The sequence below is a fragment of the Pediculus humanus genome, genomic scaffold (genome assembly GCF_000006295.1).
Source record: "Pediculus humanus corporis 1103172107687 genomic scaffold, whole genome shotgun sequence".
NCBI classification, from domain to species: domain Eukaryota; kingdom Metazoa; phylum Arthropoda; class Insecta; order Psocodea; family Pediculidae; genus Pediculus; species Pediculus humanus.
In genome coordinates this window covers 29777-48008 of record NW_002987294.1, presented here as the reverse complement: position 1 = coordinate 48008, position 18232 = coordinate 29777, and the positions used below count along the sequence as shown (strand labels likewise).

The following is an 18232-nucleotide window of genomic DNA, read 5'->3' as shown; positions in this document are numbered from 1 at the left end:
AAAAAAAAAGGGGAAAAAAAACGTTAAAATTTTAAAATTAATTTTGATTTCGAAAGAATTTTTTTTTTTTTTTTTTTTTAAAGAAAAATTGTGTGTGTGGGGAGTTAAATTTTTTTTTTTTTTTTTAGGTTATTTAAACAGGTATTATCTATTGTCATCGTGAGGTAACGGAAAATTTTTGTAACGTTACTTTATAAGAAATTTTTTTAAAAATTGTTTTCAAGAAAATTTGTTTATAAATTTTTTTTTTTTTTGGTTTTTTGATATTGTAGTTTTTTTTTTTTTAGCCGTATCAAAACGTGAGAAATTGTTTACAATCGAAAATGTTGAAAAAATTCTGTTGTACGAAATTTAATTGAAAATATCAAATTGAAATTAAATTTTATCAGAAACACAATAAAAAATAAAAAATTTTCAAAAAAAAAAAAAAAAAAGGGTTTTAAAAGTGAAATTTATTAAATATTTTTTTTTTTTTATTTGTTTAAACGAAAAATCAGTAAATTTAAATTAAAAAATTAAAAAACTATGAAAAAATGGAAAAATGTGGGGTTTTATTGGAGGCAGACAAATTAAATGGGAAAAAAACTGGGAAACCTTTAAACCGTACGAAAATTCTTCTCCAGCAACCGACATTTGATTTAACAGAATTTACAAAAGGTTGTCAACAAGAGCTCGAAAGAGGAGAAGGTGAGAAAATTAAGAATTGGATAATTTGATTTACAAATTAAAAAATTAAAAAATTTTTTATTAAATTAAATAAAATGGATTCAAATGGAGATTTACTTAATATAAAAATTTGCGCATTTGAAAATTGTTGTGTCCCACGCGAGCGCACATAATAATAATAATAATAATTATAATTCGAGTAATTTATATTATTTCGTTTCCGTTTCAATGTAATTTTTGGATATAATTATAAATTTCCAAGGTGAATTCGGAGAAGGGAATTTACGAGAAGAAAATGGAGTTTTACCCGTGGAAAAAGAAGAAACGAATGTAGGAATAATATCAAACGACGTTGATAAAAATGACGGGGATGATTTGAAAGGTAGAAGAAAAAGGTTTACCCATCAGAGATCGATATCGTTAATTAGCGAAAGTCCATCAGGAATCGAACAATCAATTGGTGATGATAATGGAGAGAGAAATTTACGTCCCAGAGGAATGTCACTTCCTCACGGATCCGAAGAATCGGAAACGTCGTCATATCCGAAAAGAAGAATGTCATTCCTTCCGGGAAATTATTCGGGAATATTAAACGAAGGACTCTCTTCTTTTTACAATCAAATTCAAAACATATCCGTGCCGACGATTAGTTTCGATTCGAGTTCTGGAAATTTTACCGGACGAAAAATAAGTTTCGGACTGAGGAAATTGTCACAAACGGTCAGTTTCTTATATTTATGAGTTCTGGCCTTACTAATCGGCAAAATAATAACGTCTGTAACCTTACACACAAAGCCTGTGCTACAATAATATACATATGAAAACATGTTTTATTATTTTTAATAATAATAATAATAATAATAAAAAAAGAACTTAAGTAAGATTTGAGTTGTGTTTAAATTTACAAGTGTGTGCTTATTCATTTTTTTATTACAAAATAATCAACTTTTTTTTTTTTTATAAGCGTTTTTCAATATTTTAATTTTTAAAATGATGTGTTTATGACGGAATCAGTTTTTTTATTTTTGTTTAAATTGAAATTGTTATTTACTATATATAAAAAAAAAAAAATTTTTGATATTTTTCAGGTATTAATATATATATATATACATAACGTGAGTGAGTTTTCTCATATGCAAAAAAAAAAAAAAAAATTTTTTTTAATGCTTTTTGTATAACATCATTTTTTTTTTTTTTATTCTAAAAATTAATTTTACATAATAATTGTTATTATTAAAAATAGTATTAAATAATTTGGCATAATTTAACATTTTTTAATTTGCTTTAAAAAAATAATTTTTTTTCTGATTTTATTTTTTTTTTTTAAATTTTTTAAAATTATAGGTTTTCTTAAATGTATTTTAATGCAACCTGTGTGTATTAACAAAAGTGATTCTTTTTTACTTTTAGAATTTACTTAAAAGTGACTCCATGGTGTCGCTGTCATATCGTTCTCTTGCAACTTACATAGAAGATGATAATGTAACCGAACTAAGAAGTTTTTTAAATGAAAAAAAATCACAAGTTGACGATAGGGATGAGGTGAAAACAAAATCATAAAGGAAATTTTGATTTTTTATTTCATTTTTTAATATGAGATTTTTTCGATTTTTAGAATCGGAGCACTGCTTTAATTTATGCTGCTACAAAAGGAAAACTTGATTTCGTTAAAGATCTAATAGATTATGGGGCTGACGTTAACGCCGAAGACGATGACAATTGGACGGCTTTACTTTGTGCGGCTAAAGAAGGTTGGTATGATATCTGCAAAGAATTACTCGATCATGGAGCAGATGTCGATCACAGAGACATGGGAAGTTGGACAGCGTTATTATGGGCATCGTATAAAGGTAAAAACCATGTTTCACGTTCATTTTTAAACTTTAAACCTATTTTTCCTCAAAATTAATTCGATTGTTTACTTTTATTATATCAGGTCATACCCAGGTAGTGGAATTACTTGTCGAGAGGGGAGCCGACGTGAACGCTCACGATAATTATCACATATCTTCCATACATTGGGCAAGCGGACGGGGACACGCAAATATAGTTAAAATATTATTGCAAAACTCTGCAAAAGTAAACAAGGGTGATAAAGTAAGTAAATTTTAATATTAAAATAATTTCATTAATATATTTGTCTGATTTTAATTTAATATTATTTTACAGTATGGCACGACAGCACTCATTTGGGCATGTCGGAAGGGATACGTCGAGATCGTGGACATGTTACTTAAAGCCGGCGCGAATGCAGATGCTTCGGGAATGGTAAATAATGAAAAATGTCTTATTTTTTTATAAAATTTTATTTGCTGCAGTTAATTATATTTGTTTTAACATTGTTCGGTTAGTATTCGTGGACTCCACTTATCGTAGCAGCTGCCGGCAACTACGCCGAAGTTGTAGGTTTACTACTAGAGCATAAACCTAACGTGAATGCTTTAGACAAAGATGGATATACCGCTTTGGCATTGGCTTGTAAAGAAGGTCATTACGATATTGTTGTTGCCTTATTAGCTGCGGGTGCCTATATTAATGTACAGGTAAAAAAAAAAAAAAAAAAAAAATTTATTTTAAAATTCCATAGATTTTCTATTATAATGAAATATTAAAATCTAAAAATGAAATTGAAGGATCGGTCGGGTGATACGAATCTAATTCTAGCCGTTAAAGGAGGTCATCGGGGAGTTGTCGAAGCTTTGTTGAAGAAGTATGTCGATGTCGACACACCCGGAAAAGATAAAAAGACAGCTTTGTATACGGCAGTGGAAAAGGGGAATGCACCCCTGGTAAAGTTAATTTTGAGTGCTAATCCAGACCTTGAAGTAACAACAAAAGTAGGTTTCATACAAATTAATATTTTGCCGATTAAAATTTTTTTTTTTTTAAATAAAAAAATATTTTTTTTTTTAAAGGATGGAGATACTGCTCTGTTGCGAGCCGTACGATCTCGTAATGCGGAAATAGTTCAATTATTATTAGATAAAAAAGCCAAAGTTTCCGTCACCGATAAGAAAGGAGATACCGTTCTTCACATAGCCATGAGAGCAAGATCTAAAAAAATAGTGGAAATACTTTTGCGGAATCCGAGAAACAGTCAATTGTTGTACAGGCCGAATAGAAATGGAGAAACTCCGTATAACATAGACATCAATCAGCAAAAAACAATTTTGGGGCAAATTTTCGGAGCTCGTAAGCATATAAAAGCTGATGAAAATGTAATTTGGAGTAAAAAAAAAAAAAAAAAAAAAAAAAAAAAAAAGAGCAATTACAAATTATTCAACTAATTTCCCTTGAAATCGGTTTTCATTTAATTATGTTTAAGGTCGTTTGAATACGAACGAGGATAATGAAAATATGTTGGGCTATGATTTGTATAGTAGCGCTTTGGCGGATATTTTATCCGAACCATCTCTTTCAATGCCCATCACCGTTGGCCTCTATGCTAAATGGGGTAGTGGTAAATCCTTTTTATTAAACAAATTAAAAGGTTATTGTTTGTAATCAATGCGAGGAGATATAATTTAAACAAAAAATATTATTATTATTATATTAACTAATTAATTTTTTTCTTTTTCGTTCGCAGAGGAAATGAAAAATTTTGCACGCCAATGGGTAGATCCTTCGTTTAAATTATCTAGTCTGTTGGTTATCACAGTATTTCATTTAACTGTAGTTTTTGCAGTAATTGTCGCTTTAGCTTCGTGTTCTTGGTTGGCCGGTGTCATATCGCTAACCTCTTCATTTTTTTTTATACTTATATTTTTTATAATTTTATGGTGCTGTGGAAAAAGGTAAACATGAGTTTATAATAGTGAGTTTTTATTATCAAAAAAAAAAAAAAAAAAGAAAACAAAAATCCTAGTTTAAAAGTTTTAATTTTTTTTTTATCCTTATCAAAGCAATTATTTTTTATTATGCAGGTCTTTAATAAGTAGATTATATACCAGGTAAATTTCTTTCTAAAAGGCCGTTGTTTGATGTTGTTTATTTCCTTTTAAATATTTGCCCCCCCCCTCCCCCGCCATTCATTTCTTTTTATTAAAAATTATATATGTTTATCGTACTAGCATTAAATGTTTTTTTTTTTTTTTACGGATTTAGTTTAACAGATATGTATTTATGGATTTTAATTTTAAATTTAATTAAATTAATTTTTTTTTAAATTTATTTAGGTACGATTGGCAATGGCCTTACCAAGTTGGAATTTCTGTCGCTCGTCGCATTAATTCTTACAGATTAATAATGCAAGTTAGTAAAATTATATAAATTACTTTAATTAATTTTAACTTGAATTAAAATAATCAATGCCGTCGGTTTTTCAGGTAATATTTTGCCATCCCCCTGGATCTCAGTGGAATGATTCCAGAGTACAACCCATTAGATTTAATTTTAGCGATCACACAAAAATTAGTTCAACTACCGACAGTGAAAATTCCGTAGTCGTCATGTTGGGCTCTTTGTACGATTCTATAGAAAAAGATTACGGAGTTTTATCCACGAGAATGTACAGAGCATTTCGTCCAAAACCTTGTAAATAATTTTTATTTGTATTTCTCGGTTGAAAAATTTATTTGATTTACAATTTTTTTTTTTTTTTTTTTTGTAGTAAAAGCTACAGCTCCGAGACGTTGGAGAAAAGCTTGTTGTATTCCGCATATTGTTATTTTCGAAATCGGTTTTTTTCTATTACTTATTGAAATTTGTTTATTGGCTATTTACTTTAATTTATTTTCATACGAAAGGTAAATGGGAAAAAAAATGTATTAAAATTATTATTATTTCAATAATTTAACTTGTTGTATTTTTAATTGAAATGATGATTTTTTTTTTTTTTTTTTTCCAGAGAAAATTATTTAAGCGATACATCATTAAAAATAATATTAATAGTAATTGGAACTCTATTGTCAATCGGTTTAGTTGCAAATTTGTACACAATCGGTCATTTGTTGGCAGTTTTAGTTTTTTCACAAAGGCGACAATTGAGAAAGACAATCGCACGGTTGGAAACCTTGAAATCGGAAGGTTTTTTACAAGCCTTAAAAGGAGAAGTTACCTTAATGTCGGAGATGGTGAGTTTTAAATTACATTACCGTATTTTTAGAACTGATTGTTGTTACTGAAAAAAATTATTTTTTTTTTTTTTTTTTTAGGTAAAGTGTTTGGATAGTTTTACAAAACAACAAACGAGATTGGTTGTTATCGTTAATGGATTGGATTCGTGCGGACAGGATAAAGTTTTAATGATTTTAGATGCAGTTCACGTTTTGTTTTCCGATGCGGATTCACCATTTATAGTCATACTAGCCATTGATCCTCATATCGTTTCAAAGGTTTTTTTTTTTTTTATAAAAAGTATATTATTATTATTTTTGAAAGTGTCATTTTAACATGAGATAACTTGTGATTTTTACAGGCTGTGGAATTAAACAGTAGAAAACTTTTATCCGATTCTAGCATCGGAGGCCACGAATACCTTCGAAATATGGTTCATTTACCTTTTTATCTTGCCAATTCTGCCTTAAGAAAAGTTAAAATTGCCCAAAATGCAGCCAGCAAACGATTAAATCACGAAATAACGGAGGATTTAAGTGTATTACGTCAATTTACTCGCTCTATTATTATTTTAAAAAAAAAATAAATAAATAAATAAAATTAATCTTATTAATTATGAAATTTTTTTCAGTTTGCTGCACGACGATTATCTTCCGAATCGACATTTAATACTAGTATGGAAAAATTAAAAATACCATCAACAAAAAGAAGTTCTAGAAAATTAAAATCAAGTGACAGTGTTGCCAGTAGCATAGGTAGCAATTTAAATAAAATTGGGGGGGCTCAAGATCTGACTAAAATGCTTCTAACGGATGATTATTTCAGCGATGTTAACCCGAGGAGTATGCGAAGACTTCTTAACGTTGTTTACGTGACAGGTAAACAGGTTTTTTTTTTTTTTTTTTTTTTTTTTTAAAGACAAAATGTACGCTAATACGCTTAATAAAAGAAAAAATTTTTTAATTTTCAGGTCGTTTGTTAAAAGCATTTCATATGGATTTTAATTGGTATCATTTAGCCGTTTGGATAAACATAACCGAACAATGGCCTTACAGAACATCTTGGATAATTTGGTTTTACGAATTAAACGAAGACACTTTGGATGATCAAATATCGTTGAAATCAATATACGATGAGTAAATAAAAAAAAAAATTATTTAATTACTAATAATAATAATAATAATAATTATATAAAATAATTTATTACAAATCATTTGGAGAAAATTAAGTTTAAAAGTGAGTTTGTTTATTTTTCCAGAGTTCGTCCGAAAATTCCAGTCAATAAGGAAATGGAGCCGTTGTTAGAAAGAGATAAAGATGAAAAAAAATTTGATATTTTTTTATCCTATCATAGAAGCAATCTTTTATTGGGAGATTTAAAAATTTTCCTACCCTTCACAATCAATCTAGATCCTTACATAAAAAAAGTTATAAAAGGTATAAAATCAAAGAGGTTAAATTTTATCAGGATTTTGAAATATTAAGTGGATTAATATCAATTTATGTGTAAATATTCGTAGAAGATGCTCAAGAAGGTAGATGGAGTGGATCGCCATTTTTGAATCAATATCCGAATGCGAGGAATCAAAAACCTCTTTGGAAGGGAAACGATTGGGTTTTACCTAAGGAAAATTTAAGGATTCCCTTGAATAGAATGAATAATTATCACTCGGCGGCCATGCCTATTTGTCCGGATATTTATTGTCAAAGATGTTTGGTAACGCATCATTCGGAGCCTTTTCCGTGTCAGGCACCGATTTCTGCCACAACATCTCTTCCGGTTAAGTTCGAACACGCTTAAATTATAGACCTCCTCTCTAATTTTTAGCATTTTTTAACTTTTGGAAATTCTTTCGTATTCTTACAGAGTGAAATGTTTGAACAAAAATTGTCTCAAAGAACGGTTGACGGGATTTGCGACTTGATACAAAAAATGCAAGATATGGATGCCAGTAGTGCCTCAAAATATATTTCTGTGATAAAAAGTAATAATATAAATGGAAAAGTTTTATTACATTGTGATATGGATGAATTAAAAAAGGTTCATTTTTTTTTTTTTTATTATTTACAGAAGGTTTTTAATTTTTTAATTAATTTAATTTTTGGTTTAAAGGTTTTGCAAATGAATTTTGGCGATTGGGAAATGTTTAAAGTATTGATTATTTCTCTGAGAGAGCACGAATTATCTTATGTTACTCAAACCGAAGAAGCCGGAGTTAAAAACGTTCGATTTCTCATATCTAAAAACAAATCCTTTTCTTCGGACAAAAGTCGCGATAGTTTGAAGCCATTAGCAGACCACGAAAAAGATTTAAGAAGACCATCTACGAAATCCATTACCGTAGAGAATCAGGTAAATATTGACAAACTTCTTTTATTTGTTGTTTAATAATAATTTCACTTTTTACAAAATGTACACGTACGTTATCAGGTTACTATGGAAGATCAAATGATTTGCGGTGCTCTTCAGACATTAAACGAAGAAGCTTGCGAAGACGTACTCGGAGAATCAGGTGAAGTAGGAGGTGAGTTACCCAAAAAATATGAAAAACTAATACAAGAAGTTGCATATGAACCGCATGCAGAGCTTTCGGAATCCCCACATGTTGTAAATTCGAAGACTCGAAAAAAATTAAATAACGATAAAACGAAAAATTCATCTTTGTCCGTACAAGAAAATAATAATAATAATAATAATAATAATAATTCAGAGGAATCCGATACTTCTTTCGACAAACCCAAACCCGTGAAAGGAATTCACACCTCGGCTTTGTACCTGAGATACCCTAAAAAATCTAAAAATTTAACGAATGGAAACGAACCGTCAACGTCGAAAGAAAAACAGGTTCACTACTACAAAGATAACGTGATGGATGCTCAAACTCAAACCCCTTCTTACGCGGAAAAAAAGAAAATTGAATCGGATTCTTTTGTAAAACCTCCTTCGCCCGATAACGGTTCGAAAACGGATTCGAATAAATCAAACGATTCTTTTCCACCGAATCCTTCTCCGAATCGGAAAAATCTCGATCCTGGTCAGGATAAATCGGAAAATCGCGATAATCAAAATAATAATAATAATAATAATAAAAACCAAGATCCTTCAGATTCGGAATTTATCGATAATAAATCGGAAGTATCGATTCTAAAGAAAAAGAAAAATATATTTACAATGTGAACAAATGGGTGTTTACAAAAAAAAAAAAAGCCAAACTCTTACACGCATGCAAGCATGATCAATAACAAAATATCAAAACAAAAAAAAAAAAAATAATAATAATAATAATAATTTTTTTTAAACGTACAATTACAGTAATGATTCATTAATTCATTTATAAAATATTTTTTTTCCAATTGTAATTTGAATTTTTTTTTTTTTTTAAATTCTGTAATTGCTTTATTTATAGATTATTTAAATTAACCGCGACTAATTAATAATCAATGTATGATAACACAATCAGTATAAACATGTTTGTAGTTTTTAGTTTTTTATATATTATTTATATCGATATATATATAAATTTTTTTTAATACTTTCAATATATATATATGTGCGAACAATTCATAATTTGAAATAAAAATGCACTCTTGAGCTCATATTTAACCACACACTTAATTCAATACATTAAAGTAAATAATAATAATAATAATTTATTTATTAATTGGTAAATAAATAAATAAAAAAATAATATTTTTATAATAAGTAGTTGGAGTATAAATGGATATGACTTCATGTAGAATTTTGTTTGGTAGTATTTCACAAAAAAAAAAAAAATACTAAAACCTGTATATTATGAATACAGTAGCAATAACTAACAAGTAATAATAATAATAATAATAATAATAATAATAAATTAGAAAAAGGAAGAATAAGAAAAAGGTTTGATAAGCTTTGTGCCTTTTTGAATGGTTTGGTGTTTAAATAATTAATTTTGTAAAAGAGCTTACACTTACTTTTTTTTGTTTATAAATTAATTTTTTTTTATAAATAATATTATTTATTTTAATGCTTATATATATATATTTAAATTAATAGAATATTATAAAAGTATTATACTTATATATAAATATTTTTTTAAAAATTATATTTTTATGCGATTCGACAAAACTTATTAACACACACACACACACACAATATTTATTGTGCTTTTTTTTTTTTTATTTATTTATTTATTATTATTTTTTGCTTTTATTTATTAATAATTATTATTATTTAGGAGGTGATAATTTATTAGTTTCTGTGTTTTGTTCCCTTGCCGACAGTTTTTGAAAACGATGATATGGGAGGAGAAAAATGTACGAAAGACACATCCGTTGTTTTTTTTCAACTTTCATCGTCGGGTCGAGCACCTACTGTGGTTAACACTATGGAAGATATCAGTCCTGGAAGCTCAGAATGTGGAACTCCGATACAACACCGTAAAACCTTTTTAAAAGGAATGTATTCGCGACAGGAAAGTTATAAAGATAATAATAAGGATAGTTTAAGAGTACCCGAAAGGTCGTTTGAAATTAAATTAAACGAACAATTGTTATTATTGGAAAAAGAGTCGGGAGAGTCTCAATCTCCATCGAAAAAATTTGGATTGTTTAGTCCGAAACACGATGGAGATTTTCCACGGTCTAAAACTTTGTTTCGTTTTCCCTCATTGAAAAGACGAAGTTTTTGTGAAAAACAAATAAATGCTTCGCCGAGTCTTTTAATAACTCCCGTTTCCGGTACGGATAAATATCATAATGAAATAGAAATAAAACCCTTATCCGGAAATAAAAAATATGTCAATAGAGAAACCGTTATGGAATTTGATGGAAAAATTGATAAAAATTATGATGAAAATATACCATTGATGAGGTTTCTCAGGTCTTCCGGTTCGGATCGATGTTTAATACCTGAAGAAACTCAAATTTGTTATACTAGTAAAAATTTTAGTGACAATAAACAAAGTATTTCCACTTCTTTACCATGTATTCCAAAAAGTATTAGTAAAAAAAAATTATGAAATTATCTGAAAATAGGAATAATTGTTATTTAAATGTAAAGTAAAGTACATTTTTAATTGACACACATTTTATTCCGACTGTTTAGTTTGTAACAACAAACACGCTTTTCCTCGAGCAATAATAATTAATTATTTACTAAAATTTAGTACACAAAAAAAAATTAGTATTTTAATAGGAAAATGACTTAATAAAATAAAAAATTACTGGAAATGCACTTTATGTACTTTAATAATAGGTAATATAGAACTAATATGATTAATATTTTATTTTAAGAATAGATTATAATTTTTTTTTAACAGTCCTTACCATTTTAATTTTTAATTTTTTAAATAATTAAAGTTAAATAATTTTTTTTTCATAAGGTCAATCCATTAGTCAAACGTTCAAAAATTTTCGAAAATAAATGTTGCCAACTGTTGAAAATAAAAATCGTCACCGTTAAAAAATTCTATTGTAGAGTTATTATATTAATTTGAGATTTAATAATAATTTATTTAAATAGAAAAACTTAATTAAAAGTTATTTTTTAAATACTTTTTTTATCGTTAATATTAATTTTTTTAAATATTTGAATTTTAACTTATTTCGTAATGGCGAGGTTTTGGCTTGTTTAACTTGACTGTGAATTGTGTAATCCAAAACATTAGAATTTGGAGTTTTGCATTAGTTTGAAATTTAGTTTTTGTTTTACATGACATATAAAAAATAAATCATGAATTTACCTCAAAAAAAGTATTATCGTCAAAGGGCACATTCTAACCCAATAGCTGATCATTGCATTGAATAGTAAGTATTTTAGTTACTAATAATTTTTTATAAAAAAAATTATTGTAATCATATTTTTTAATGATTTTTATTAAATTATTTTTCCTTTTTTTTTTTTTAGCCCCTTATCACCGGAAAAAATGAAATGGTCTGATTTGTACCCTTCATTTTTTGGAAATGAATCTCTTACCAATAAAGAAGTTCAATTTGCTGATATTGGATGTGGCTATGGAGGTTTATTAGGTAAGTTATGATAAATTAAAATTAATTTTAATAAAAAAATCATTAATACAAGTGAATAGCACTGAATAATTACACACATTAAATTTATCTGTTTATACTTATGTTTAACATTATTTTAACAAAGTAATTCATGCATACACATATAAATTTTTTATCGGAACTCTATTAAGTAATTTTTTGAAAAAATTAAATGAAAGAGTTCCTCAAGTTGTAAAATTTTTTAATGATTTTTTTATTAAATTAAAATAAAAAAACTTTTATTGCAGTTACCCTATCTCCATTATTCCCAGATGTACTAATGCTGGGTATGGAAATTAGAGTTAAAGTATCGGATTATGTTATAAGTAAAATAGCTGCTCTAAGATCTCAGTATCCTGGAAAATATGAAAATATTGCTTGTGTTAGATCGAATGCAATGAAATATTTACCAAATTATTTTAAAAAAGGACAATTGACAAAAATGTTTTTTCTATATCCTGATCCACATTTCAAAAAATCAAAACATAGATGGAGAATTATAAATGACAGCCTTTTAGCAGAGTATGCTTATGTTTTGAAAGAGGGAGTAAGATTTTACCTTATTTGTATTTTCATAACCATCAATCGAAATTTAAACCTTCTTATAATTGAAATTTTTATTTAAGGGTGTTGTATATACAGTAACAGATGTACTAGATCTTCATGAATGGATGGTTAAGCATTTCGATAATCATCCTCTTTTTGTTGCTTTAACTAGAGAAGAAATCGATAATGATCCTGTGATAGATAAATTATATCAAAGTAGTGAAGAAGGGCAAAAAGTTACTAGAAACAATGGTGAAAAATTTTTAGCAGTTTACAGAAGAATTAGTGATCCTTATTTAATGAATGAAAATAAAATGAAACTTTGACTATTTACTTTATTTAATTAATTTATTAATGTTCTATGGTTAGGTTAGAATTTTATGTACTACATTTAGCATTAAATCAGGGAAATTAATTAATGCATACATTTTGTCGATATGTCAAAGTAAAACCTCTTCCAGTTGTTGCTTCATCTGTTCTTATTTGTAAAATATAAGGACCATTACTTGTATCTGTCACTGGATAATTTTGAGAAAAATCCAAATTAATCGAAGCATCATTTAATTTTTCACCACACAAACGCATTCCTCCTATAATAATATAATCATTTGGACAATTAAATGTTTCCATTCCGGCTTGCATGGGTGGTATAAGTCTTTCTTCATCTGCAAATCAATAATAAATTAATATTTTAAAAATGAATTAAATTCAAAATAAATAATTTATTTAAAATACAGACATTCATCTACATTTAACAATTGAAAAGAAGGTATTGGAGATTCTATTTCCACGTTTTCATAAGATATGGAACATACGTTTTTATTTTTTTTAATACATATAACGTAATTTAAATTATTCTGTAATAAAAATTAAAAGATTTTGTACATATTACTTCTGTTAAACATTTAAAATATTCATAAAGGTTTTGTAAATCTCTTACGAAATAGCCATTATTATGTTTGCCAAAGTCTTCCAAATAGTATTTACGATAATTAAACGATTGAACGAATCCGTTGGGATTCGTGTAATATTGTAAACAATTTCTTGGGGATACTAATTCATCTCCCATTTTTAATTGTGTTATTTTTATTCGAAAACTTCTTGAAAAATATTCACCCATGGTTAAAATATTTATATTGAAGGGACCATCAGAATCGTTAACTTCTACGTAAACTGTAATCAATTAAATTAATAATTATTTATATTATCATTTGTAATATTTAATAATTAACTTACGGTGCTGTCCGGTATTCATGCCACATATTTCAGGTATGATATTATTTAAATTTTGCCCGGTAATGATTAATCTATCTTCGAGACAAGTTCCATTCGTTGGATTACGAATCTATATAAAATCGCAATTTAAAAATTTTATTTACTGTTCGAATTTTTTTTTAAATGGAAATTTTATAAATACTTACCTCAAACAATAAAAAATCTAATCTTAATTGTGTTACTTGAGAATTAATTTTATCTAAAGTTAACGTACATAACATAGGAGCCATTGTTGAAGGTTCGGGGAATCCCTCATTAACAAAATACGTTGAATTTTCACCCGTGTGATCTCCGCAAGTTTTTTCAACTGTTTTTTAAATTAGTATTATTTAAAAAAAAAAAACAAAATTTTGGAAGAAATTTTATATATTTCATAATTCTTACCGTAACAACAAACACCGAAACCCTCAGCACAGGTTTCTTTAAATTTTCCTTTTTTTTTTTCACATTCTATTTCATGGAGACATATTCCTTCTACGTCATCATGAGTGCATTTTCCATTTTCGAAATTAACTACCGTGAATAAATTTAATACTTGAAAAAAAAAAAGAAAATTTAGATTTATTGGAATAAAAACGAAATTAAAACTGTCAAAAAAAAAAAAAAAAAAATTTTTTTTTACGCTTTTTACGTTTTCCATAATTTAAATTAGTTTTATTTGATTTGTCGGTATTTTTAAAAGTAGAATTAATAATTTTATGCCAAGAAATTTTCTCATTAAAATTATCATTTTCTATTTGATTTTTCGTCATCAATTCAACTGGAATAAATTTTATAGAATTTGACAAATCTTGAAATCTTGATTTTTCTTTTCTAAAATATTTAAAAAATTTTTATAAAAAATTTAAGGTATAGGTGAATAATAATATTAATAAATACTCACTTTTGAATTTTTGATTCTCTTTCGTTTAATTCAATAAAATTTTCCCCCGGAAAATCAGTTATGGAAATATTTGTTGGAACTCTAACTGAAACATCTTTAATTTTTTTTTTAGTTTTTCCGACGGAATAATTTATGAAAGGTTTAATAATTTGTGAAAATTTTTCTAAACAAGGATTTATCATCACATTTTCCGAATTTAATTGATTTAAAATTGTTTTGTTGTTACCGGAAATCTTACCTTTTGCATTCCACATTAAGGTATAAGATGGTGAATAATTATAAGAACATAAACACACTTTGATGACTAATATTATTATCAATAATTTTTTTTCATTCATACCTGCATAATAATATATTATAACTTATGTAAAATTCATTAATACTTCTTATTTTTTTTAATAAAAAAAAAAAAAAAACTGTCCCTCTACTCATGAGAAATAAATTTTAAAAAATGTTGAGAGAAGATTTGAGACTTGAAAAAACTTTCTGTCACAGGTAATTTATTATTTATTTATTTAACGGAAAAAATTATCAATTATATATATTTGTTCAAACTGAAAAAATTGTGTGTTTGTTTTCAAAAGAATAAAAAATAATTTGGGTAAATTTTTTTTTTTTTTTATGATATTATTATTATTCTAAAATCAGCATTTTAACAAAATGGCTGCAGTTTCTGCAAAAGATGTACCTTCTGCAACATTAACATCATTAACAATCAAATTTATTATTCTTTAATAAATTTTAATATATTTTATTTATTGTATTAAAGAAATTTAATAGATTGTAATTTTAAAGAAGATTTTATGTGAGGGGTACCCTCAAAAAAAATTTTTGAAATTTTTTTTATGGGGCCCAATACTAAATGGATGTCTTGCATTTTTAATTCTATTATTTGTCACCAGACTGCGCAGAATGAATGCGTTTTGAAATTTGATTGTTTTTTTTTTTTGGTGGGTTTGCGTTTTACATGTTTTTATTTATTAATTATTTATTAGATTATTTATTAATGTGACGTGAGTATAAAATTTTTAAATATTATATTTCCTAATTGAAATGTTAAGTTCTTAGCCCATTTTCAAATCAATGCTTTTAAGTATTTTTTATACATGTCAAAATATAATGTTTATTTACATTTCCAAAATGGCTTGATAGTCTTTGATGATCTTTTTTTTTTTAAATTGGGAATCATAAGATGCTTTTTTGCAGAAAAAGTTCTTTTAAAATGCCCACACGGAAAGAGGGAGTGAAACCCAGAGGACAATGGAATTCAGAAAGGTTAAAGGAAGCAATTAAAAGAATTAAACAAGGGGGTATAACTTTTAGGGAAGCAGAAAGATATTATGTCATATATTAGATATATTAATAGATTATGTCAAGATGGATTTTGTCCAGAACAAGCAACTGTTCGTCGTTTAGCTTATGAATTTGCTGTTGCTTTAAAACTGGATCATAAGTTTAACAAGGAAAAAAAAATTGCTGGCTATGATTGGCTTTGGGCATTTTTTCGTAGGCATCCAGAATTAAGTATTTTAAGTATAAAAAAAGCACAAGGCCTTTCATTGTCAAGGAGGAAAGCTCTGACTAAAGATGCAGCACATCATTTTTACAATCTTTTAGATGAAGAAATGAAAAAATATGATCTCCATGATAAGCCTCAAAATATATATACTGTTGATGAATCAGGCTTATAACTTATCAATAAAATTCAAGATGAAAAATCTAAAACTGATGAAAATATTAATGGTAAATTAATCGAGAACAGAAAAGGAGATCCACTCAGTATTATCGTTTGTTGCTCGGCAGAAGGTAGATTTTTACCCCCTACTGTGATTTTTAAAGTAAAAAATTTAAGACCTGAATTTTCTGATGCTCTACCTCATGGTTCAAATATTTATATAAATTCTAAGTCTGCATATATCAGTTCAGAAATATTTCTTACGTGGTTTACTGAACATTTTTTGCCCCAGGTAGCACCTGGACGAAATGTTTTAATTCTTAATGGCCATTGCTCAAAGGTTTCTTCTATTGCTCTTTTGGAATTGGCCGATAAAAATAATGTCAGTCTTCTTTGCTTACCTCCTCACGCTACACATGCTCTTCAGCCATTGGGTAAATCATTTTTTGGTCCATTTAAAACATATTTTAAGAGTGTCAGTACGACTTGGGCTGAACAGCATGAAGGATTAAAACTGTCTTATTCTCAAGTTGGTTCTTTAATTTGCAAAGCTTGGACCAAATCAGCATTAATTGTGAACGGAAGAAATGGATTTAAAACTACCGGTATTTACCCCCTTAACAAAGATGCTTTGCCAGACTGTTTATTTTCTACTTCAGACTCCAGAACAGATACCAATTATTTAGACAATGTTTTCGAGTCTAAAAAATTTTCATCTCAATTTAATTCACTTTCACTTCTGGTGTCCTTCTTCTTCTGTTACCGTTGAGCCGAAACCGATTTTTTCAGGTGCTTCTAGAAATTTACTTGAAATTACCGAAGCAAATGATTCTTTAATTGATGGAAATTACATTGAATCTAAACCGAGGAAAAATGAAGATGATGAAATGGTAAATTTTCAGAAGAAAAAGAATGAAAAAAAATTAATGAAATTCAATAGAAATAAAGGTTCTTTAAGAATAAAAAAAATAAAGTTAGAACCAATAATAAAATTTGATGGGAGTCCTTCTGATTTGGTTGAGTGCATTGTCAAAGAGGAATTTATCGATGAAAAATATAATCATATTAAAGAAAATGAAGAAGAAGAAGATTCAATAAAAATTCAAATGGAACCTAAAGGATCTTCAGAACTCATCAATGAATTGAGGGTAAGTTTTAAAAAAATTTTTTATTCTCAATAACACAAATAAAAACAAAATCATATTCTTTTTTTTTTTTTTTTTTTGGTAACATCTCATGTTTTCTAATTTAACTTTAAAATTTTTTTTTAAACTAAAAAAAAATTTATCTATCCATGTCTAAATTAAACATTTTGTCTTTTAAAACATACTAATTATTGTAAATTTCAATTCAAATTACAGTAGTCTTTAGAAAAAGGCAAGAACTGATCTTACACTCGCAGCATGCAATCAAAGTTATTTACTGGTATTCATGTTTCGTAGCAAAAATGGATTTCAAATGGAAGACTTTAGACCGTCGTAACCGCCGTTAGAATGTCTGACTGAAAACAATGACGTGGTATTCGCAGGAGATGAAGATTCTAGAAAGTTGAAGATTTCACACTTCTTCTCAGTATAAGGTAAAGAAATTTTATTTATTTTAAAATAATTTATTCTCGTCGTTCCCCATCAATACTTCAAAGTCGTAAAATTTAAATTTACTTATTTTCGGTTCAAGAAATTAAAGTTTTAACAATTTTTGCGCGATTCACAGAAAATTTTGCTTTCGTTTAGTTTTAGCGCTAATTTTATTTGATGAACTCATCATGCAACGTTGCCGCAATTTTTAATGTTTCGGTTAGTTACAACCGAACATTGCGCAACGTAACGTCGCAGCTGAAAAAAAAAATTTATATAAATTCGGTTTTTTTTTATTTTTCTGGTTCGTTTTGCTCAATTTATATATATTTAAATATCTTTGAAGGGTAAGTCATTAATTTCACGTCATTTTTTTGTTTTTTTTTTGGGGGGGGGAGTAGGACAAATTAAAATCGTCATAATTTGATTTCTTTCTCGTCGCTGAATTTGTTTTTATTATTATTATTAATTAAAATTTCGTTGCTTACAAATTTAGTTTCGCAATTATTTATTTTTAAGAGGAAAAAA

The 18232-nt window shown here is 27.3% G+C and overlaps 4 protein-coding genes across 4 annotated transcripts; 3 read left to right on the top strand and 1 right to left on the bottom strand.

The window, feature by feature from the left end:
• Window positions 1-533: 533 nt before the first annotated feature.
• Phum_PHUM300670 (ankyrin repeat-containing protein, putative) lies at window positions 534-10721 on the top strand (the record flags this gene model as incomplete). Its single annotated transcript, XM_002427145.1, has 25 exons — window positions 534-687; window positions 929-1386; window positions 2077-2208; window positions 2282-2516; window positions 2603-2763; window positions 2836-2934; window positions 3018-3209; window positions 3300-3503; window positions 3582-3858; window positions 3992-4156; window positions 4253-4460; window positions 4842-4917; window positions 4992-5199; window positions 5276-5411; window positions 5528-5738; window positions 5820-5999; window positions 6083-6259; window positions 6353-6599; window positions 6692-6857; window positions 6980-7158; window positions 7242-7501; window positions 7589-7762; window positions 7835-8074; window positions 8153-8857; window positions 9957-10721. 25 exons carry the CDS (start codon window positions 534-536, stop codon window positions 10719-10721), a joined length of 6009 nt encoding a protein of 2002 aa, XP_002427190.1.
• Window positions 10722-11627: 906 nt separating this feature from the next.
• On the top strand, window positions 11628-12620 carry Phum_PHUM300660 (tRNA guanine methyltransferase, putative; the record flags this gene model as incomplete). The annotated part of the gene is made up of 3 exons (XM_002427144.1): window positions 11628-11730; window positions 11997-12295; window positions 12375-12620. 3 exons carry the CDS (start codon window positions 11628-11630, stop codon window positions 12618-12620), a joined length of 648 nt encoding a protein of 215 aa, XP_002427189.1.
• An 85-nt stretch (window positions 12621-12705) lies between these two features.
• On the bottom strand, window positions 12706-14706 carry Phum_PHUM300650 (uncharacterized protein; the record flags this gene model as incomplete). The annotated part of the gene is made up of 8 exons (XM_002427143.1): window positions 12706-12949; window positions 13030-13151; window positions 13235-13467; window positions 13531-13639; window positions 13716-13876; window positions 13954-14103; window positions 14201-14367; window positions 14453-14706. The coding sequence occupies 8 exons, from the start codon at window positions 14704-14706 to the stop codon at window positions 12706-12708; spliced, it is 1440 nt and encodes a 479-aa protein (XP_002427188.1).
• A 1086-nt stretch (window positions 14707-15792) lies between these two features.
• Phum_PHUM300640 (uncharacterized protein) lies at window positions 15793-17609 on the top strand (the record flags this gene model as incomplete). The annotated part of the gene is made up of 3 exons (XM_002427142.1): window positions 15793-16122; window positions 16210-16826; window positions 17510-17609. The coding sequence occupies 3 exons, from the start codon at window positions 15793-15795 to the stop codon at window positions 17607-17609; spliced, it is 1047 nt and encodes a 348-aa protein (XP_002427187.1).
• Between the last annotated feature and the right edge of the window lie 623 nt (window positions 17610-18232).